Source organism: Tachypleus tridentatus, chromosome 8 (genome assembly GCF_004210375.1).
Source record: "Tachypleus tridentatus isolate NWPU-2018 chromosome 8, ASM421037v1, whole genome shotgun sequence".
NCBI classification, from domain to species: domain Eukaryota; kingdom Metazoa; phylum Arthropoda; class Merostomata; order Xiphosura; family Limulidae; genus Tachypleus; species Tachypleus tridentatus.
Genome location: NC_134832.1, coordinates 132,550,531 through 132,575,147, shown reverse-complemented (window position 1 = coordinate 132,575,147; position 24,617 = coordinate 132,550,531). Strand labels below are relative to the sequence as shown.

General features: G+C 32.6%; 1 protein-coding gene across 2 annotated transcripts in view; it reads left to right on the top strand.

The window, feature by feature from the left end:
• LOC143223517 (sodium-dependent transporter bedraggled-like) overlaps positions 1-618 on the top strand; it is a 62,198-nt gene extending 61,580 nt beyond the window's left edge. For both annotated transcript variants that reach the window (XM_076451600.1, XM_076451597.1), the window contains one exon: positions 459-618. In XM_076451600.1, coding sequence (XP_076307715.1) covers positions 459-602 — 144 coding nt within the window. In that variant the 3' untranslated portion in view covers positions 603-618. The remainder of the gene's footprint in view (positions 1-458) is intronic.
• Positions 619-24,617: the final 23,999 nt, after the last annotated feature.

The following is a 24,617-nucleotide window of genomic DNA, read 5'->3' as shown; positions in this document are numbered from 1 at the left end:
CAGAATATTTCGCATCCAAATTAATTCCCCTCCAAATGAACCTGTTTATACTGGATACTCCACCAGTATTGTATATTTTGGGTATTTGCTACTTTTCTGTGTCCATGTGTTTGGAAACCCCTGAACTAACACATTGTTATGATTAAAGACTCGAATGAATACGGATCTTTTGCAAGAACCTTTATAAATATATTAAGAGTGTATGTTGTTATCCATGTAACTACTTCACAATGACTGAATAAATTTTTACAAAAATATAAGAAGTATACAAGTTTATAAATAGTTAATAATTGTAGTTATTTTAGTGTTATACGGAAATATTCACATTTTAATGTAAAAGGAATAAAAGTAAGAAAGTATAATCAGTGTGTAGGTTAAGTGTTAACTTTTTATGGTGCACTGTTGTAAAGCTTTAAGTTATATATATTTAAATAAGTTATGTTCTTCTTTATTTGTAGTTCTTGAAGAACTGTAACGAAGCCAGTAGTACAGGGTACGAAATAAGAAAAACGTGTAGCCTAAAGGGTCTGAAAGTTATTCTGTACCATTCTACTTACCCTTTAGGGTCTGAAAGTTATTCTGTTCTTTACCGACTTTATTAAACTTGTTATAAACGTATGTCTGTCTGTCATCATTATTTAGTCATTATATAATATATATTTTCCTGGTTGTCTGTTCCTATTTCTCAGTCATTATATAATATATATTTTCCTGGTTGTCTGTTCCTATTTCTCAGTCATTATATAATATATATTTTCCTGGTTGTCTGTTCCTATTTCTCAGCCATTATAGATATTTTTTCTAGTTTTCCGTCCCATCATTTAATCATTGTAAATATTTTTCCGTTTGTTCATTTTATCTATTATGTTTTTGCAACATTTTTGTATTGTTTTAATGCTATCGTCCTTCTGTCTATCAGTTATCAGATTAGAAATATTTGTTTTCCTTCCCACCCATCTATAACACGTTCTTAACTCTTCCATAATTTCACCCCTTTGACTAGAACTATAGTTGACTTATAATGTAACGATTTAAGTGCTTACAAGTGCTTTAAGTTCCTTTAGTTGTAGTGACCTTAAAATCCTTGACTCGAAAGCAGCCACTCCACTTCAGCGAATCAAATTTTTAATTGATTTTTTCCAGAAAATATTTTAACATGCTTGTCGTGTTTGTTTATCTTCCTAATACTGTGGCGGAGTCCTTGACGTTAAACTGTGCTCGTCTCGATTCGTTGGCTTTTCACTTAATTAATTATGACATTTGTCTTATTAGTTTCATTTTTCTCAATTTCCATCTTAACGAAAGCTCATTTCAAGCGTTTTTACCTCGTGTGCAAGGTTTGGATGTTTTTACTAAGTCAACAGTATATCCTTATTTAGTTCTATAGCAACGTTTGCACTGACTGCTAAAAATTCGAGACAACTTCCGTTAATGATGCTATGATACGAATTTTCTATTGGTATCACAAACATGTTTCTAGTATCCTTAACTAAATCACTAATGGCACTTTTGTCTTTTTAACTTTCCAGAGAAATGAGGGTATACAGGATCAAAGTCACTGTTGGAAGACACACGAAGTAATTGTGCAAAAAAAAAGAAGAGAAAAATAATGTATTTGTAAGCACAATTTTATTTAACTAACTTGGACAATTTGTAGCATTATGAACAAATTTCTCTTTATTACCCTTCTAATCCTTTTGATAAATACGCACGTTAAAGTAATTGTGGGAGTAGATATGCGTATATATGAACAATAAAAACTTATATCCTGAAATATAACTTTATTTATTTTACTTCTAACCTTATGACTAACTTGCTCTTTACTACATTTTCTCCAAAATTATAAGTGCTTTCGCATTTAAGGTGTTTTATCATACTTAACAAGGACAAGCAAAAATAAAATCTGTTTAGACTACTCGGGAAGAGTTGGATTTTTTTATAAATAAATGATTTTTTGTTATTAAGAAAATTATCCAAAGTCGTAGATATGTTTGTTTTTTTAAAGCAGAAATAAAATACACGTTCAAAGTGCAAAACAAAAGTTTAACTTCTCTTCTTCCTGAACAGATTGTTCAAATAGGTCATTCGATACAATGGCACGAAACAATAATTTTAAACGAACCAAACCCTCAAAGTGAGTTAAATATTAGAGAATCGATAGAAATTTTGTGTTCCGAAGTAATTAATTCTTTGTCAAATAGAGATGAAGGCTTACCTCGAGATAATATACAATTTTGAAAAAATAAAAACGACCTCTTATGTACAATACTTATACCACCCCCAAAAATTACAGTTACAACGAGTTGAACCTTTTCTTTATAAAACCACTTCTTTTGGATGTAGGTTTTTACTCCTGATGATGGTAACATAACTATACCGGCCCGGCATGGCCACTCGTAATCTGAGTTTCGCGGGTTCGCATCCCCGTCACACCAAACATGCTCGCCTTATCAGCCGTGGGGGCATTATAATGTGACAGTCAATCCCACTAATCGTTGGTAAAAGAGTAGCCTCAGAGTTGGCGGTCAGTGGTGATGATTAGCTGCCTTCCCTCTAGTCGTACACCGCAAAATTAAGAACGGCTAGCGCAGATAGTTCTCGAGTAGCTTTGCGTAAAATTCAAAAACAAACAAACATAACTCTACCGAAAAATGAAGAGTCGTTTCAATTTTTACCATAGGCTAAGTATAATGTTATTTTGCATTCAAAACATTGATTTTGTTTTCACTTTTAAAATTTACTGCACAAGTTGCTGTAATTAGATCCTCATAACTGCACTTCTTCGTCAGTATCAGTTAAATAGTTATTTCTTATTTAAACTTGATAACTATTTAATAGTTTTATTTGTAAAATTTGACACTCTAGGTCGTTTTGAGAAAATAGCATTTAACACAAACGAAATCGAGTTATTATACCATCGGGATCTTTGAAACGTCTGCACATAACTACACAATGCGAAACGTTTTGTTGTCATTATTTTTATTCCACGATAATGTTCGTCATGTCGTTCACTTCTCACAAATATAAATGTAGTTTTAAATCACCCAAACTAAACACATCTTAGGAGAGATTTCCTGTATAATAGAATCCGTTTTGGAGTATCTTTTCAGATTAATCATGTACTCGGGAATTTGATAAAGTTTTGTCATTTCAATTAGTTTTTCTGTAACTGATGTCCAAACTCTGTTTAAAACGTAATCATCAGTTCTTCTTCTTGTTCACGCGTGTCTTTCACGTGCACAACAAAATTATACTCGTTTTACAGATTGATACGGGGCAAGACAGTTTGAAACCTGTGCTGCAACAACTCGATCGGAAGTTTTGACATTGGATAACAAATGTCGGTAAGCCATTACTTTTGATGTCACATATAGGGAAACAGTTATCGTTTTTTTAGCCACATCTTATTGAATGCTATAGTTTTGTAGGCACGTCAAAATGGCGTTCTGTAGATAAATAATACATTATACATTGAAGTATAGTATGCCTGTAATCGTTAACGAAAATGAGAGTTTACTATCCAGTAAACTCTGAAAATTTATCATTCTTAATAGCTTGCTGGCTGCGAACAACTTTGGAGATTCACCACGTTGTTGCATTTGATGTCACCGCATTTGTTCACACTCTATTTGCAGTTCACACACTTTGCAGTTTCCATTGCAAAGAGTTCAGTCATAAGATTATCGTGTCTTTCTGCATATTTTCCATAATCCATCTAGTGTATGAAAATGATAATTTTCCAGGTCTTTTTATGACAGTCCAGTTTGCATAAAATCCATAAGGGCTGCGATGACCATTTAACCGGTATTCCTACGCAAGAAGCATCATAAAAACTGTTTCATTTTCCAGCCAGTTCAGGCAAGCAGCGATTGAGTAAGTATGTTGTAGAAGCAACTTCTGTACCCAAGACTTTTGCCGCTTTTCCACAGAGAAATATTTTTGATTATTTTGCACACTGTTGCCTACATGGATATATTTTGCTACTGAGCCCTTTGTTTGTAAATTCTCACCTTCTACAAGATGCCTTAAGTTGTTTAACATGGCTGATATGCGACTTACCTAATTTTTTTTTTAAATTTATAAATGGTCCTGTTACCCAAGTTGATCTATATCCCTTTGTTTTCCAATGTCATTAAACACAAGGAATATCTTCATTAAACACAAGGAATATCTTCATTAAACACAAGGAATATCTTCATTAAACACAAGGAATATTCTCATTCTGAAAAATTTAATTTCTGATCTTAACACATCTTTTTTATCTACGTTTAAGTTTGTTTGTTTTTTGCGATCAAATTTCGACGATGTTATATGAGTAACGACAAAAAAAAAAGAAAGTTCGAATACAATCCGTCCCAACGCGAGTTTATGTGGGTTGTAATTGTCTGTGACTTGCTGATTTATCTAATTAAAATTGCTTTAGTATAAAATACTGCAGCGTAAGTTTAAGATGCTCTGAAAAAAGTGTAAAAACTGTCATGAAAACATGAAATTTGCTTCCTCATATTTGATACATTTTTGCTTAGCTGAGGGCACGAGTTTCAACCTACTGAAGGTCTTATCAGCCAAACAAGACCAGTGATAGAAAATCCAATTAAATTTAGCTTTGTAGTTCTCATAGGTTTGAGACACAAAGAAACCTTAAATAAATCTGAGGTTATTATTCCTAGAATTATTTATTGAGATACATATGCATAAGTTTCAAAGAAAATGTAAACAAAGGTGCTCTTAATGTTGTCTTTTAGTTGGTTAGTTGTAACTTTGCAAATTTACAGTGCTAAACGCTGGGATTCGATTACCCGAGGTAGACAAAACTCATTTGTACAGGTTTTTGCTAAAACAATGACAACGACTATCAGTATTGTAATTAATGGGGTTCTATGTGTATTTTTGCATAGAAAATAAATGTTTTCTCCAAATTGCTTTGGTAGCTCTTTACGCGTAGTAAAAAAAAGCACAATAATTAAAACATCATTTCCTGGTTTGCTACTACAGAGAATATTAAGCGTTTTTGTAACGCACGCTATCGCAACTTAGTGATTGAAGGCGATGTAAAAAATTAAACACAGACACATGCATACATATATGTTTAATCAGTTGTGAAATTTAAGAGTTAATCTACAGTCTGATTACCTCAGCGTAGCACTTCGTTTTACGGCATACAACGTAGTAACCTTAGTAATTTTATACCTATGGAAGGTTTGATTTTAGGCACTTCAGTACAGTTGTTTGCCCACTTGTTTCTTATAGATATTCTAATATGGCTCCTCATGGCTAGATGATGAGAGCGCTTTACTCGTAACCTGAGAGTCTCGTGTTCGAATTCCTGTCCCACCAAACATGTTCGCCCTTTCAACGGTCGAGGCATTAAAATGTTACGAGCAATCCCACTATTCTTTGGTAAAATAGTAGTCCAAGAGTTTGCCGTGGATGCTGATGACCTTAGTCTTACACTGCTGAATTAGAGATGGCTAGCGCATACAGCCCTGATAAAGCTTTGCGCAAAATTCACAAAAACCAATCTTCTAAATTACCAAGTATAAAATTAACTTATAAGAACGATGTTACAGGTCCCATAGTGTACCTGGAACTAGCTTCTCCACCATTGATCGTGCTTGGTCTGATAGCCGTGATTACACACCATTAATTTCACTGAACAAATTTCAACGAAGGACAAAAAGGCCAATTTTAGGTCACAGGGCTTGACAATCTTTCTCTGCACAGGAACGTCACGTTGAAGTCACGTTTAGGCATGCAAAAAAAAGACGTTAATTAAAGCTGCACCAGAAGACTTTTTGGAGATTGGTATGATTACAGTTTCTTAGGCCTTCTTTCTTGTGGAAACAGAAGCTGATAACGAAATGTAGTTGGTGTTTGTGAATTTTTCTTTGCTGGAATGCTATATTTACAAAGTGTGGTTTAACTGAGCTTCTTGCTATCTTTAAAAAATCCAAACATACATATTTTAAAACACATATATAAAAGTAAAATATATATGTATAAAGGTAAGCCAGAGACCGATAACAAAAACATATTGTACAAGTAGCTGGAGTGCCCGTCCCAAAACGTCAAATACAAAACTAAAATTTAGTATGTCTTTCCCCACGGACCCAATCAATCCTTGTATCAAATTTCATGAATATCTACCTATAGCGACGAAGCAATGGTAAAAAAGTCTACAAAAAAAACTGCAAAATAATTGTTTTTAAATATATTTCCCCATGAACCTAATGAACCTTCATACGAATTTTGATGAAGATCCATCTACACCTTTCAAAGTAGTTATATCGACATACAACAGACTATATTATATTATTATTATATTATATTATTATTATTATTATTATATTATATTATATTGATATTATCATTTGTTTCTGTGTATATAAGCACAAAAATACACAATGAGTTGTTTCTGCTCTGCTCGCTACGGGTATCTAAACTCGGTTTCCAGCGTTGTAAGTCTACAGACGTACCGCTGTACTACTGGAGAATAGATATTATCAACTTGAAAAATGATCCAAATTCGTCGGGATATAATACAGATTACATTATATGCAGGAATATATGAAGTTTCAATACCGCTGTACAATATTATTTACGGTTTTACCTTATTTCAGTGACCTACAACGCGTAAGATAATTTTTCATGTTAAACTGTCGTACAAACAATAGAAATATGCAGCTACTTTTAACCGAAAGCGTGATCGACTCTAATTTTTAAAAATCATTCATGACTTAAGGAGCGAAGTACACTTATCACCATGCAGCCTCGACCGGTATTATCAGATTGTTAACCAACAAACGTTAAAGTTATTAGCAGAAATTGTACGAATTTATTGCAATTTTAACTCTGCGCTAAGATAATTACTAATGTTTAAACATTTGATTAATATTTATAGGCTGACGGTATATATGCTGCTTTAACTAATTCATTCCATCAACTAAATTAAATGCACTCATTTTTGCAATTTCTATTAACTGTATACCATGCCATAATTAATGTCACCACAACTAGATGTCACTACAAAAACTTCTTTGAGAGAGGTATTACTGGGAACGGCGGTCGTTAGAAACATTATATATAACACCTACCAGACATATATTCGACTCAAATAAACTTAACACAAAACTGATCATTTTATAAGTTTTCAATATTTAATTATATTTTATGGAAATATCTTTTAAGGTTATATATTATCAATGGAAGTTTAATTGATAATAAAGATAAATGTTTATGATATAACGGATATATTTGTTTCACAAAACCTGCAATATTTTTCTGAGGTATTTTATTCACCTTGTATAAATTATTTCATGAAAAGGTAAAAATTCATACCTGGAGATTTCTGGTTTCAAAATTGACTAAACATACACAGATAGAAAATACGAATTCAACACGAATACTGTACAGATTAAAACACTAGTTTTCCCCGTTGACACTGAATCTTTATGTTATTGAACAGAATGTATTTACACTATTTTTTGTCTTATTCTTATCTTTGGCCTAAGCTACTTTTTCTACCGAAGCCAAAAACCAAAACGTAAGAATACTTACAATTTCATGTTGTTATATACAGTGAGATATGCATGTATTTTTTTATATTTCAGAACATGTGTACTCTTCAGATATCTTTGATAACAGACACTACAATAATATGCACAGTTTTAAAAAACATGTCTGTTAATAGACACTATAACAAAAATGTGTGATGATATTTACTAGCAAAATATACGTGACTTTAGAATGGTGTATATTGATAGTGATAACAGAATACGTGTAACTTTATAAACACGACTTATTATGGATACTACCACAATAAAGTAGTTAGGGCTACTTTATACCGCTGGTCAGTGATGAAGAAAGTTTATCTACCGGCCAGAAGAGGATTCTTTGAGAACGGAAGATTACGTAACTTATACTTCTGCAATATATAGCTGAAGGGCGAATAGTTTCACAGTGTGCGGATAATTTTTTAGATCGTGTTACGGGTAGAGAGTTTAATAGTATTCCGCTAGAGAGCACCCCAGAAGTTAAAATGTCAACGTGATTAAAACAGGAATGGATAGTAGAGTTAAGTCGTTATTATCTACAAGTATGAAGGTGTTTGAATAAGTAAGGTTAATACTTCAGTTCCTCAAGCTTTTCACAGTTTTATTATTTATATATTGTAAATGTGCAATTTAGTCTTAAGATTACATATATATTAGTATATCTTAAAATCCACATTGCCCTTGCAAAGAGCTGTTTTTCATGTAAATATATACATGAAACATTCAAATGCGAAATATTTATCCGATGCATTATGATCCGTATACTAGGTTAATGTACGAAGTCTTTGTGTTAATTCGTACGTACAACGTTTCAACTTCTAGATATTTTCGTCAGAATTATATGAGCTGAATGCAATCCAGTATGCCCAAATAAAAAATAGATAATGTGAGTGTTAACGTATATTCAGTATATCACAGGCTCTTTAACTGTGTTTTAAATCTTAAGTTCCATTACATCTGAATTTCCCCAAACGTTATTAAATTCTGTCTGCAGTTCCAACAGTATATATGTAGTGAAGTATGTTCTGTTATTCTATGTGTGAAATGGATCACTTACTGTAGAACAAATCCAATCACACAAGTGAACTTTTCGAAAGCATATCTTTTTATTACATTCACAGTATTTACCAAGTCAAATAAACAGCAACTCTTATAACTATCATTTTCTTAGAAAGACAGCATTCAGTCCGATATCATAACTTCTATTCTTATAAAATGATTTGTTTTTCTGTATCACATTTTGATTCAATGTGAAATACAAGTCATAGCTCTTCACTAGAAAGGTGATACTAGATGTCAGTATAACTGTTCGTGGTCAGACATAAAACATCCATGCTATACATTTAAAATTTACCATACCTTGTGTTTCTTGATGACGGCTGGTATGGGTATTAACACTTTTACTGATAAGGAAAGAACAATGTTTCGACCTTCCCAGGTCATTTTCAGCCGTTCTGAGATACATACTTTGTGTTTATCCAGTGAAACTAATTTTTTTTTTTGGGGGGGCATAATGTAACGAAACTGTTTCAAATTACCTTATCTACCAACGGAAGCATAACTGATTCGTTTTACGTCATCATTGCCGTAGTCATATGACATACGTGACTCTTTTATTATTATAATTTTTCATTCAATAATCCAAGAACATTGAACAACTTGCTTCAATGTGTTATATTCGCTGCATATATTTTTTGTGTATGAATACTTAAAAATTGTCTTACGCGTGTTGGAATTATATAAGCATTGCCATCGCAATTACACTGTGAAACCATTATTTGTTTACGTTGTGCTTTAAATGTTGTGATTATGTTAAACTTTTACGATAAAATACTTTGTTTAGTAAGCAAGATCATACAGTTTTAACTTAGTTTATAAACGATGCTATTAATTTATTTTATGAATATTGTATCTTTATATCGCATTTAAAACATGCTTTACAATTAAAATATTTTCTTTACTAAAATATTAATAATTAAGTACAACCTAGTTAATGACGAACGGGTTTTGTTTGCTTCTGAACTTTGATTTTAACATTAAGAAAAGAAAAAAAGAGCTTATTACCTCTTTCACTTTACACAATGTTTCAAACTCAAATTTAAAAAGGAGAAACATTAGGCCGAAACTTCAACGAACATAACATTCTTTTCACGTAAGAATAGAATCTGAGTTTTTGTAACTGAAATTCCAACAAATTTATTACAAGATTTATTGAAATTAGTAAGGTTTATCGTAGTAATAGAAATTTGATATCATTTTGTTCATCAAGGTCTGTGAGAACATGTTTTTAGTTCATTTAATATAACAGATATTCAGAAAATGTAGGATTCGTTAATCTATGCTTGATAATTCACTAACAAAACTTACGTTAACAGCAAGAACGTTTAATCATTTAGTGACACTGGACACCTAGTCTCATTTGTCTTAGATTATGATAAAAACAAAGTGAGCTCGTATTTAATGTTTGTTTGTTTTGGAAATGATGAATGTAAAGTGTGTGATTGGTTTAACAAAATGAAACATCGTTTAATGTGCATCTTCAAACCTGTCACTTCGAGTACCATGTCTATTTCTGCAATCACATGATTGAACATCTGGATATCTCGCAGGTATTATTGTATCGTATTACAGAAGATCTGGATATCTTACAGATATTATTGTATCATATTATTGAACATCTGGATATCTCACAGATATTATTGTATTGTATTATTGAACATCTGGATATCTCACACATATATTATTGTATTGTATTATTGAACATCTGGATATCTCACAGATATTATTGTATCGTATTATTGAACATCTGGTTATTCTCTGGATATCTGATATTATTGTATCGTATTATTGAACATCTGGATATCTCACAGATATTATTGTATCGTATTATTGAACATCTGGATATCTCACAGATATTATTGTATCGTATTATTGAACATCTGGATATCTCACAGATATTATTGTATCGTATTATTGAACATCTAGATATCTCACAGATATTATTGTATCGTATTATTGAACATCAGATATTATTATATATTATTGAACATCGTATTATTGAACATCTGGATATCTAGATATTATATCGTATTATTGAACATCTAGATATCTCACAGATATTATTGTATCGTATTATTGAACATCTAGATATCTCACAGATGTTATTGTATCGTATTATTGAACATCTGGATATCTCACAGATATTATTGTATCGTATTATTGAAATCATTATTGAACATTTGGATATCTCACAGATATTATTGTATCGTATTATTGAACATCTGGATATCTCACAGATATTATTTTATCGTATTATTGAACATCTGGATGTTATTGTATCGTATTATCATAGTTATAGAGAAATAGTGCTCACTCATCTTGTGAAGAGATTGTAAGTTATAAAGAAAGATCTTTCCAGGACTATTAAACTTGACAAAGATGTCATGGATGTACAGTTTCCTGTTTATTAATAGAGTGATTATGACATCTGTTATTACTGTTAGTAATACGGCATTTGTTGTTTTATAATTTTCTAATATTTCAAATCAGAACTGAGCTTTATATTATAAAATACACTGCTGCTATACGAGTAATTTGACCAAACATACACTTTTTGCCTCACTAAATATACAACTGTATATAACTTTGTGATCGAACAATGCTTTCATGTACTTAGTTCATTAATGAACGGAACACATGAAATATATACAATGATAGATGAGTTTATGAACTAAAAGTCGTATTGTACCACAAGAACGAAACCTCACATTCTGTTACAGCATTAGAAGCAGCCAGTACAAGTGTGATGTTTAATTCTGATTCGTTTACTTTAAAGACGTTAGAAAAGACAGATCAATCTCAAAGAAATGCTTGGTGAACATGAAGGTAACTAAAGACACTTCGAAAGCTGTTTCAAGTGTTTGACGTTCATACAGGCGGTGATGAATCGATTCGGAGAGATAGCGTAAGTTCGATTTTTACACCAACGTTTACCCAGTTCCCTCGCATAATAAATCAACAGTGTTTCTATATTGTTGACACTGGTGATATTAATAAAACTAAGCAGAAATACATCCATCAGCCCCTGATAGGTTCGTTTTTTCCATGTTAGTTCAATAAAGTTGTGAATTTCTTTGTTGCTAGGCGCAAAGCTACATAATGGTCTATTGGTGTTCTGCCTACCACGTGTATCGAAACCCGGTTTTTGGTGTTATAATCCTACAGATTTACCACTGTACTACAGAGATGGCAGAGTTACGTACGTCACGGGCGTGGAAGTATTATGGTTATTTCGGATAATGTTTCTGGTTTTGGTCATAGGATACTGTTACGCAATTCAGATATATGTTGCTACTTGTTCAGTTTTGTTGTATAAAATAGCTTCAAATTAGTCACTTTAGAGCTTTTTCAGAACTTTATATAAGCATTAGGCAAAATGTGAATAAACGTACAACTAGTTTTGTTTTTAAATTATGATTTAAGATTCTTTGTCTAAATTTGTTGGATTTTCGGAAGTGGAGGTTGTGAGCTGTGGAATGCCAAAAGGCGTCGTTTTCTTCTAATTTTCTGTTACTAATACATGATAAAATCATGTTCTTCCAACCATATACTAACAGTGTAATATTTTCTCGATTTTGGTTTTGTTTGTTTTGAATTTCGCACAAAGCTACGCGAGGGCTATCTTCGCTAGCCGTCCCTAATTTAGCAATGTAAGACTAGAAAGAAGGCAACTAGTCATCACCATCCACCGCCAACTCTTGGGCTACTCTTTTACCAACGACTAGTGGGATTGACCCTCACAGTATAACGCCCTCACGGCTAAAAGGAAGAGCGTATTCGGTGTGATGGGGGTTCGAACCCGCGACTAGGGGAGTACCTTAACCATCTGGCCATGCCGGGCCATATTTCCTAGAATCGTTTAGTCGAAAAGGCAGACACGATTTTATTTTCACGACCAGTTTTCATTTCTTAAGAAGTATTTAAGCTAAGAGTTTTATGTTGTAGCCATATTGACTTAATGAGTATAATTATTAAACAGAGAACCTTGATTACCAACTAAGACAGGCATTAGATAAATATCACAGAACCTTATTCTGAGTACAGATGTATTAAGGACGAGTTAGAAACCAATATGTTTAAAGAAGTAGCATACGTCAACTCTTTTTCATTTGGTGTTTAAGTTATTAGAAAAGATTATGTGATTCGCGCTAGAAAGGCGTTTAACCTTTACACGTTGTCTAACTTAACGATTTAGGTATAGAATCAGTAATCAGGACCAGATAGATCTCATGGACGCCTTAGCACACTGTTCTAGACTACTGATGCACGGTAAAGCTTGTGAGTCCATGATTTGGTTACAGTGCTCCTGATAACGTATGATAACGTTAGTGAAAGTGTTATCAATGTTCTAATTATTCCTACTATTCAGTGACTGGATTTTTTTACGTATTTTGCAAATAAAATTAAAATTATACCAATAACGTTCAACACAACTCAGTATTAGAATAAAGAAACTCGTCTTTAAGTTATACGTTTCTAATGAAAAGTTATCTCGACGATATATTGATGCTATTCAGAGTTAACCCTTAAATAAATGTTTGTGTTTTCTTTGCGTCCCCCGGTGGGACAGCGATATGTGTTCGGAGTTACAATGCTAAAATCAAGAGTTCAACTCCCCTCGGTGAACACAGCAGATAACTCGATGTGGTTTTGCTATAAGAAAACTCACACCTACTATACACTTATTAGTGCCAGCGATTGAATTTTATTAAGTGATATTAAGTAATTTTATTAAGTAATTTCAGTGATGACCGAAGAAGGTCGAAACGTTGTTCGCTCTTCTACGTAAAATATTTTCTCAACCAAAACGAGCCGTTTTTGCATATATAAGTAATTTCATGTTTTAGCCTATTACAAAACTCGGCGAAAAGAACAAAAAAAACAATAGGGTAAAGATTCATTTTTTTTCTGTAAAACACATAAGAAAGCCAATTGTAATTTTATTTATATTTGTTTTTAAACTCACGTGTTACTGGAGACCTTCTAACCAACAGAACAATGGACCCACAAACAAGTTAGCGCATAGATAGTTTGGGAAACATGTGATTAAAGACCGATGAACCTCATTGGTAATTCTATGGTTAATAACTAAGAGTCATGGTGAAACTCCCGAAAATCATTCCTTCGTTACGTTTTCTCGCATCAAATGCGATAAGTAGAGGTACGTGATGAACAGTTCATGTTGGAAATAGTGCCAGAAGGGTAATGTTGTCACTTCAGAGTCACAAAACTTCCTGCCTTCGAGGATGATCAAAGACTAGACAATCGAAAATAATAACAATTACTCTAAGGCATCGAGATAAATGACAGTGCCAATGACGTATACGTGCCTGCTTATGATAGTGGTCTCTTGTGGGATGGGTGAAAAGATGTGTTGTCATGGGGACCAGGGTTGAAACCAAAATGATGTGCTGTCACACACACACATGCGTATATATGTATAGCAGAGCGTGTAAGACTCTATACGGCGTGTGTTCCTATATATATAATATATTGGAAGACTGAAATTTCCAAGCTTATTGGCAGGGGCTAACTGTTTTCCTATAATAGAACTAATATAATCACGATGACAGCAAGAACAGGTATATTTATAAATAACACTTGACGGTGTAGTGAAGGAATAGAACTTTTAAATCTAAAACAAAAACACTCTAAGCGGCAGTCGGGTTTAAAAATATATGACATCTGTTTTTGAGGTTATACGTTACGAAATACATATAGATATTTCGTGACGGTTTTTTGATACCCAGAAAACACTTACAAACGTAAAGTTATAACCAATAGCTATTTGAAATCTTCATACGTAAGTGGTTTAGTAAAGTTTTTCTTGTACATACAGTTAATAATTTTAAGATCAATAACATGTATAGGAAATAAATACATTAGTATTATTTACGATAGCATTCCTAAGTACTTGAAATTCTATATGCATGACTAATTAAGATATTAATCCATTTTTCGTTAAGTTGGTGTTGTTCTTGTGAAGTTAAATGCGTTTTTCTCATGGTGTATTTCTAGTTGACGTCACCATCACTGTCAGATTCATCTTATCCAGAAAGGATAACAAAATTTTTATGTCTCTGTGTTTGTTGCTTAAGTGCTCCAGAAACCTAGGAATACGATCAGGGTTACTAAAGATGGTGAACGTATTGTGTACTGTATTGTAGTGATGTACAAAGATACAGATAGTCTTCTAACAATGAGTTTCCATCATAACAAATGAAAATATTGGCCAAAGAAGGAGCCAATCAAAATCATATTTTCTCTCCATCAGTAATATTATGAAGATCATCCAACACTGTAGAATTGAACTGTGTCAGGAATATAAATTTACAAATGTTGAAATATTTAAAGTTATTAATAATTACATCAACCATTAACTGTATGTTTTCCTAAAGGTATGTTCATGTAAAAAACATAACACTAAAGACAATGCGGTGAACATTGAAATTAAACTTCAGTTTTTGTGTTCCATCAAAGTACTAAGTGTCTCTCAAAGTGTATTTACTACAGGTAAAATTCTTTAGTAACTCAACTAAGTTTCATTATTTGAAAATACAGATCATTAAGGGCATACTTATTGATGAATTTCAGGAAGATAACTTCACGGTGTAATCTTTAAATATTGTTTTTCAGATAAACGGTACCCTTGTTTAGATTCAGTAAATATTTTTGTAGCCTAGTCTCTCCTTTGTCAATGGTATTATGATGTACCTTAATCATTTTTTGTTAAAACACTCAGAATACATTAAGCCTTTTTTAGGTATTCTTCTTCATTCAAAATCACTATACTATTTCTTTTAATAGACTTTGAAAGGATAAAATAATTATTTACAATTACCTTGTTCAAGTTTATAGTTTACTTCTTCCTGGCTTGTTTCTTTAAAACTTTTTTTTTGAGCTAACGAATAGTGGGATTGATCGAACATTATAATAAACAAACAATGAAACCACTTGTAGTTATATGTTACAATTTTTAAAGTTCAACATCATGATTTTTGTCATTTTTTAAACTTAAACTTAAGCATTAATAAAGAAAAACCAATTAGCCTTTGTACTAACTGACGAAATTACGCTGCCAAAATTATTCAGATAAATTCGTAGATATATGTAACTTCTTTTTGTAAATAATAATACACGAATTAGAACAATATTTATAAACCATCCTCGTGTACCATCGGTTGAAAATTATTGTTCCAGAGAGGGTGACAAGATCTAATGTGTTTGAAGCTTAAGTGTAACTATATAGTTGTAAAAACATTACTTAAAATATTTATATAACGTGATTTTGAACATTGCACAATGTTTAGATCATATTTAAATTAAAAGCAGAATATTAAGATTATGTCATTGATTTCATTTCATCTAACCTTATAATCAAGATAAGCGAACTAGTCCTAAACAAAGCTAATTACACATAATGGCTGCATATTTAAAGAGAAGGACCTATTTGTAAACTCATAATAAAGTGTCTTACCAGATTCTGTGAATTAAACAAAAACGTGAGAGCTAAGTGTGCTTGTATACGGTACACTTAAATGTTTGAGTTATATCAATCAATTTTGTTGTAATTATATAGCTAGGAGAATAGTTATAACCTAGGAATTTTCACAGTTGAGTAAATGGGAATATAATTTCTCTGTTTTGTGACTCGAAAAGTGTGATTCAGTATGTTTGATATATTTAACACATTGAACTGTGTTAGGTACATAACTAGTTTTCATGAAGTATGTGTGACTAATCTTTGCTCAAAAAACTTTATTTATTGAACTCAATTTAAATCGCACCCGTAGCTCAAATGATTCAGGTATGATGCAGGTATTGAAATGTCTGTTTCATTTAAATAAGAAATTGTACGTTTGGATACAGATTAAGGATGTTAGGAAAATGTGCAGTTTCTGCTTGCTACAGGAGTACCAGCCTTCTAATACAGCCAACTGGACCATTTTGTAAGAACACACACCTACATTTGAAGATCATTTCATTTATTTTCACATGCACATAGGATCACGTAACTGCTTATTAAGACCTATAGATGCAGATGTGTAAACATATTCTTATAGAACTTCTGTTCACTGGGTGAGTGGCGGGATATCTCTGATCTTGAAAAGAACATGATAAAAAATCACATCTTGAAGGATATTACTATAAAACATCGTTCTTTCACAAGATGGTTGATAGTCACCAGTTCATAGATAGTTCAGATGTCATTGAGTAAAAGTTGTGATCACTAACTGGTAGAGAAAAACTGTTAACCTTATTACAGGCTGTGTTCGATTTAACCGATTTTTCCATTAATACTTTGCGGAGAAGTTCAATAAAACACTTGTTTCTAACACAAACAGAAAATCGGAGCTTTGTTGGTACTTATAGAATAAAGTGTAAAGTGTGTGTGGTGTGGTTTAATGGGTTTTGTATTGAAGGTTGAAGAACTCAAAAGACACTTCTCAACCTTGTTTTGTTCAAAGAAAATATGTTGCTGTAGGTGGTGCTAAAATGTGGAGAACATTCTAGTGGCAAGAGTTGAGCCCTCGATTCCTGTAGAAAAACAGATAGAACTGAGAAACTTCCTGAACGATTTGACCGATTTCACCACACATTGATATATTTCACTATAATGAACAAGGGATCTTCTAAAAAGTGTTGTCTAAAAGTGATTTTTAATAAGATGGCGTTGACTTCAATCGCTTTTCTTCACCAGGACAATCAACCAGAAGCGTTGCTGTAAGGGAGCATGGTAAGGCTTTCGCCATCCTAAACAGTGAGTCCAACATCCTAGTGATCTAGACATTTTGATGGCAAAAATCTCCTGTGTTCTGTCTCACCCACCTTAGCTTTCCTTCCACACACACACTTGGAAATGGTTCATGTTGAACTTGCAATTAACGGAGCTAGATTGAATATCTTTAAGTTGAGCGTGAATGTCGCATTTGGTACTCTATTTTTCTGGATATAACCAAACTAGATACTTTCCTGAATGTAGTGGAATCTAGAATCTATGCCATGTCGTATCCGGACTACAGTCCATAGCGAAAAATACTCCAACATAATGCTTGAATTAGACCATGCTAAAATTGCTAACTAGGATACATTAATACATATATACATAATAGAGGTTTGTATTCTATTGAGCCTGTTTTCTAACTTCAAATTAATCTTTAAATTCAATTTGCTTATGTAAAATAAACCTATGGTATTTGATAAATTTTCTATACATAGGATTTTATTATTAGAAAATTATTACTTTTCTTAATGTATTTTGTACATTAGTTTATTTGATAACCTGAGAAATGAGTTTTTCATACTTTACTTTGTATATTAAAAAGAATGTGAAATGGACAAATATTTGTTTTTTATTACTGCTACTTTATATCGTTAAATGCTTTAGCATTAATTTAGAAAGGGTCGCCTCTTATTATCTTAAGTCACTTTTCATCATCATAATATTTAAAATGTCTCCCTATTTTGTACTGGGTGTTGTCTCATAATTAGGATACTAGGACTACGATTTCAGAGATTCCTGTTTGGTGTCTATTCTTATACAAACTCGCTTGGATTTTTAGAGCCATAGGCTGGAGTAGCCCAATAGTAGGCGGCTGGCACTGTTAAATAGCTATCTTTCCTCTATCCTATCAGTTAATAATTAGGAATGTCTTTAAGTAAATAACCCGATTTGTGGCTCTTCGTCAAAATTATCAAACAAAAAAAGTAAAAAAGTGTATCACTTTTCTGTTTTATATTTATATGCGTATCTATATTCTGTTTTCTTCAAGAAAACTTTATTATTCTCTTTGTCAAGTTAATATAATATTCTCACTCCGTTTGCCAACTTAAGATAATCTTCTCATTCCGCTTGCCAACTTAAGATAATCTTCTCGTTCCGTTTGTCTACGTAAGATCATATTCTCACTCCGTTTGCTTCTAAAGATAATATTCTCGTTCCGTTTGTCTACTTAAAATAATTTAAGACACGTATGCAATTTTTACTTTTCTATGGAGCTGTTAAGGTGAATTGAAAGAAATACAAATGAATTAAGTTTGTTTTATGGATTTCGCGCAAAGCTACTCGAGGGCGATCTGCGTTAGCCGTCCCTAATTTAGCAGTGTAAGACTAAAGGGAAGGCAGCTAGTTATCACCACCCACCGCCAACTCTTGAACTACTCTTTTACCAACGAATAGGGGGATTGACCGTTACATTATAACGCCCCCACGGCTGAAAGGGCGAGCATGATTGGTGCAACGGGGATTCGAACCCACGATCCTCAGATTACGAGTCGAAAACTTTAGCCACCTGGCCATGCCGGGCCATAATGAATTAAGTATCTGAGTAGTTTAGCAGACGAACTTGTTTTATTTTACTATTCAGTTTACATAATTTAAGGGCTGCTGATCCTGCTGTAGTTCATTGTTATTGTTATTTGCTATTAAATACAAAGCTACACAAAGGGCTATCTGTGTTCTGCTCACCACGGGTATCAAAACCCTGTTTCTAGCAGTATATGTCCGCACTGTACCAGAGGGGATGCGGCGCTGTAGAAATGTATGTTTGTAATGTGATATATCACATCTCTTAATGTCACGACTGTTGCTTTTCTATTTAGGCTGAGCATGGCCTACTGATTAGTGTGTAATCTGTGGTCCGTTATTTGTGTGGTGTTGACGCAACAAATAAAAGAAAACACAATTCGCACTTTGAGGCAATGGATGCCTTATAAGAATGACAGCCAAATCTCACTAGTTGATTAGTTTAACTAGAGAGTTTGACGGCTAACACAAATAGCCCTTATGTAAATTTGCACAAATACAAAAACTAAATAAATAATGCTTGTTTATTCGTCCTGGCTCAAACAACTATCTGCCGTTACTCATTCAAGATGCTTAACTTGACAATGTGATACAGCAATGTTTTCATGCTAAGCTATATAAAGTATGAATAAACATTGAATTATATCATAATAATATTCATTTAAAACGGTAAATTGTTCAATCCAAAACAATAGTTTCCTGCAACATATGTTTGATACGTGTGTGGAGGGAACAATAAAAATCATACGTTACAAAAGAAACACGTACTGTTACAATTTTTCAACAACAAAAAAACCAGCTATTAAATCAATTCTTTCTGCCACATAAGCTCAAACTGCATTCCTTCTTTGAATCAAAGAATAGTGCATTGGGGTCAGTTCTTTGAATAAAAGAATCATGTATTGGGTCAGTTATTTGACTCAAATAATCACGCACTTGATCAGTTATTTCATGTGTAAAGTGTTATTTTAATATTCCTATTTCAGCTTTGCGACTTGATGATATGAAAGTGTTTTGAAAATAAGATGATAGAATTTTGAAAATTTACAGATTTTATTATTATTTTTTGTCTAGTAGAAAATCTTTAGAGCATTTAATATATACAACGGTTGAAATATTGAAACTTCATTCTTAAAAATTAACAAAATTTACGCTTAAAACGTTTGAAATTTATTTTCTAAAATTTGAAAAAAGAAATGTTTGTTGCTTTTCTCATATCATACCTTTCTAAAATGAAACATGTTACATGCTGCCGGAGGCAAAAATAATATGGTTACAAATTTCTCCGTAGTAGTTTATCACGAAAGAATGTTTATTTCAGTTTTCATTAAAACACATACAAAAAAATCTATCAACCCATTACAGTTCTTAATTCTGAACTGATATACTAGAAGAAAGACAGCTGATCAACAGCACTTTATGTGTCCTATTGCGCCTCCACTGTTCATCAGAAAAGAAAGTACGGAATCATACCTTTCAACCAGAGAATCACGTATTAGATAAATTATTTCAACCAAAGAGTATTACTGTTGTATAATCAAACGACGGAATATGACAGTTTTTTGCAGACCACCCATGAGCTCAAAGTGCAGAAAATGAACCCCCGGATACATAGTCCCAGAAGATTAACTAATAGATCAATCCTGACACTTGCTACGAAAGGCTTGAGAAGTTTTACTAGACTTTCTAACTTTGTTCTGACTGAAAGCCATTTATCCTCAAAAAGGTAAGTTCCGTGTTATTTATTTATTGTAAAAAGTAGGCAAATAGAAGAACATTTTATAAAATGTAACGTACGGGTTTCGTTTGTCTTCTTGACGCTAAACACAAAGCTACGCAATGGACTAACTGTGCTCTACCCAACATAAGTATAGAAATCCAGTTTCTCTAGCGTTTTAAGCCCGTAGACAAACCGTTGCGCCTCTGGGGTGCAAACAAAAGAGAATTTTTTGTTTATGAATTGAACAGACAACTATCAAAAGTATTTGGATAAAAGAAGAAGTGTATAACAGACACAAATACCTGGTACTTTAGTATTCCTATAACAAACACAAATACCTGGTACTTTAGTGTTCCTATAACAGACACAAATAACTGGTACTTTAGTGTTCCTATAACAAACACAAATACCTGGTACTTTAGTGTTCCTATAACAGACACAAATACCTGGTACTTTAGTGTTCCTATAACAGACACAAATACCTGGTACTTTAGTGTTCCTATAACAGACACAAATACCTGGTACGTTAGTATTCCTATAACAGACACAAATAACTGGTACTTTAGTGTTCCTATAACAGACACAGATACCTGGTACGTTAGTGTTCCTATAACAGACACAAATAACTGGTACTTTAGTGTTCCTATAACAGACACAGATAACTGGTACTTTAGTGTTCCTATAACAAACACAGATAACTGGTACTTTAGTGTTCCTATAACAGACACAGATAACTGGTACTTTAGTGTTCCTATAACAGACACAGATAACTGGTACTTTAGTGTTCCTATAAAAGACACAGATAACTGGTACTTTAGTGTTCCTATAACAGACACAGATAACTGGTACTTTAGTGTTCCTATAACAGACACAGATAACTGGTACTTTAGTGTTCCTATAACAGACACAGATAACTGGTACTTTAGTGTTCCTATAACAGACACAGATAACTGCTATTTTAATGTTCCTATAACAGACACAGATATCTGCTATTTTAATGTTCCTATAACAGACACAGATAACTGCTATTTTAATGTTCCTATAACAGGCACAATTTTTTTTTTTATTTCTTGCTGTTGTTAGTTTTTTCAGGCAAAAACAAATGTTACTGATATATGTTCTGATGAAATTGACGTTTATATTGTTATAACCCAATTTCAGTCTTCTAGTGAGAAAATCAAGCTGGCTTCAACACTAGGTCGTGTAATAATGACAGAGGTCTGGCTTTCAACAATGGGTCATTTAATAATGACATAGGTGAACACAGCATGTTAAAGTAGTTCATTGTTGAATCGAGTTTTTAATTTTTTTGTGAATGAAATTTTTGTTCCTTTTTCATCTCTGATTCTATTTAACAAACGTGTATGAAAGGTGGACAGGAAATCGTGACAGAACACTAAAAGCGACGTAGCTGCTTATTAAATCAGTATGCTGAAGAAGACCTTGAGTTGAAATCGATGGTAAAAGGCTTATTATCTGGTCATACTTGGCTGAACTCAAACATTTTTCAGATCTGACATAAGAGTAACCCTGAAAATATGTTATAACCATTAAACTTAAGTAGTCATACCTGAAAGCAAGCAGCGCTAAATATTTCAAGCTCATGAGGAGTTGTTAGACTATATCAAGCGAAACAAAATAATTTTTATTACTAAAATTTTACATGTTATTATATTTATCAGTCTTCTTCTATACCCAAATCACTCCGTACATTAAGTTTTATTGTCTTAAAAAGTTGTGTTTTTTATAAAGATTTTAGTTTTAATAAACGTAGAGCTTGTGTGCTGTAAACTCATTTCAAATGATATAAAAATCATGCACTGTAAATAAATGTTGCTACAAACATAAACCCTAAATGACTCCTTCAAAAGCCAGATTTGACTCACTGCTGCTCGATACAATCACCGTCTAATGAATTGATGTAACTATTTCATCGCGTTATTTTACAATCATTCATTTTAGTACCAAATTTTGTCAATGGTTATAAGGATACTGTTAATTTTTCTATACAAAAAAATGTTTATTTGATAATGCTGTCGAGATTCCGCGATAAATACGTTTGATTTAAAGTCGTGTGAAAACTAAATATCTTCACCAACGTATGTCTAATGTATAACACTTCCCAGCGTTTGTGTTTAACAGTGAAAGACGTTAATGTATAAAATGCATTAAATACTAAAAACAGAAATTATTTGTTTTGTATTTACTATCAGGGACAGTTGATTATCTACGACAAAATTGTTCATCGTGATGATTGGTTCGTGTTTGCGTAGCTCTTAGTACAGCAGGTAATAATCTGGTTGTACGTAAAACAACTGTACCTCTAATATATATATATTTCTAATTAAGGAATATAAAGTTCCTTGGTGGTACAACGGTAAGTTTACATATTCGATTCCTTGCGGTGTACACAACAAATAACCTAATATGGCGTTGCTCTATGAAAACAAAACAAGAATTATAAGATGAACCATAGTACACTTTAATGCTACAATGTGTAAATACATAAGTCCATGTTAGTACTTTGTTTTGTGTTTATTAGATACATTTAAGTTGAAGTACATCGTTTTTGTATTCAAAACTTGAATAAATTCCATAATCTTTTTTTATTATAATGTAAGTAGCGTATATGACAAAACGTATGTATGTAATTAAAACTGTAGAAAGTCTTTAAACATCAACATATATATATAGTGTTATCTCTTGTATGTCCACGTAACTACTTCTCATTTTATACACCAGATCCATGCCGTGGTGCATACACATTTTCAGTTCAACATTTCGAGTTTTGCGGTATTTTATTGGAGTTTTTTTCTTATTTTATACCACCACAATAACTCCTATTGATGGACCCTCACCAAATTTGATATGGAGTTTAACTAGGTACACGGACTATATGTTTTGTGTTTTGCAGTTTTTATGGTCTTCTTTTACAATTACATATAAGGGAAACAACTTTTCTTAGCCCTAAGATTACCTTTCATTAATCATGCATTTACATAGCTTCCATCCAGCTACTCCAGCTGGTTGATAATATTTATCTAGAGATGAAATGTTGATCGTTTAAAGATGTTTTTGTATTCTTAAGGTGTGTTTCAACCTCATAAGAAGAGAATTCAAAGACAGTCATTACAGGCAAAAAAAAGTATAATTATGGTAATGAAAGGAGGAAGTGAGCAAGAAGGAAAAAAAAGACGGGTCCTGAAATCTCTCAAATAAAAATAGAAAATAGGCTACGAAAATGTCGCAATATGTGAAGATGAAAACAACTGCAGAACCTAAGAGGGTAGACTTGAGAGGATAAGAAGGACGCCTCAGTACACACAAGCGCACGATTAGTAGTGAATAGCACAAACAGCCGCCCCTAGGGCGGAGTGCTGTTTGTGCTAGCAAGTTTAATAGCCAAAACAATTCACTGTATTTATATTTTGCACTGTTTATCACAGAGCACAAACCAACTAGAATATAAAGTATAATTAACTTTCACGTACTGTGGATGGATTTTCACCAAATTTGGTATGGAGATTTATTAGAACTATTTATTCGTTATTGGCTCCACTCACTGTAATTAGGTAACCAATGAAATTCCAGAAACAACGTTTCACTGTAGTCTTAATACTGGTCAATATTTTCAATCAATCGGTGCAAAATTATTCAAATCAATTAACATTTTTTGTGACGTACCACCAAATGTAAAACAGGTACCTTCTAACCTTGTAATTTTCTTATGACCTCAGAGAATACGCCATGGTGTTATAGCAGCGTAGACATTCATTTTAAACATGAATACTAGCTTTCGTAATCACAAGTTAAAGTCTGAGTGAAATGTCTAAAAAAATTAATATATTTTTTTCACTTTCCTGCTAAAATCACAAAGTGCTCCATTGAAAAAAAAGTAAACAAAGTGTTCAGATTTGAAGGAAAAAAAAAGGTTTACACTTCAGTCAATCGATTATTTGCAAAAACAAAAAATAAATAT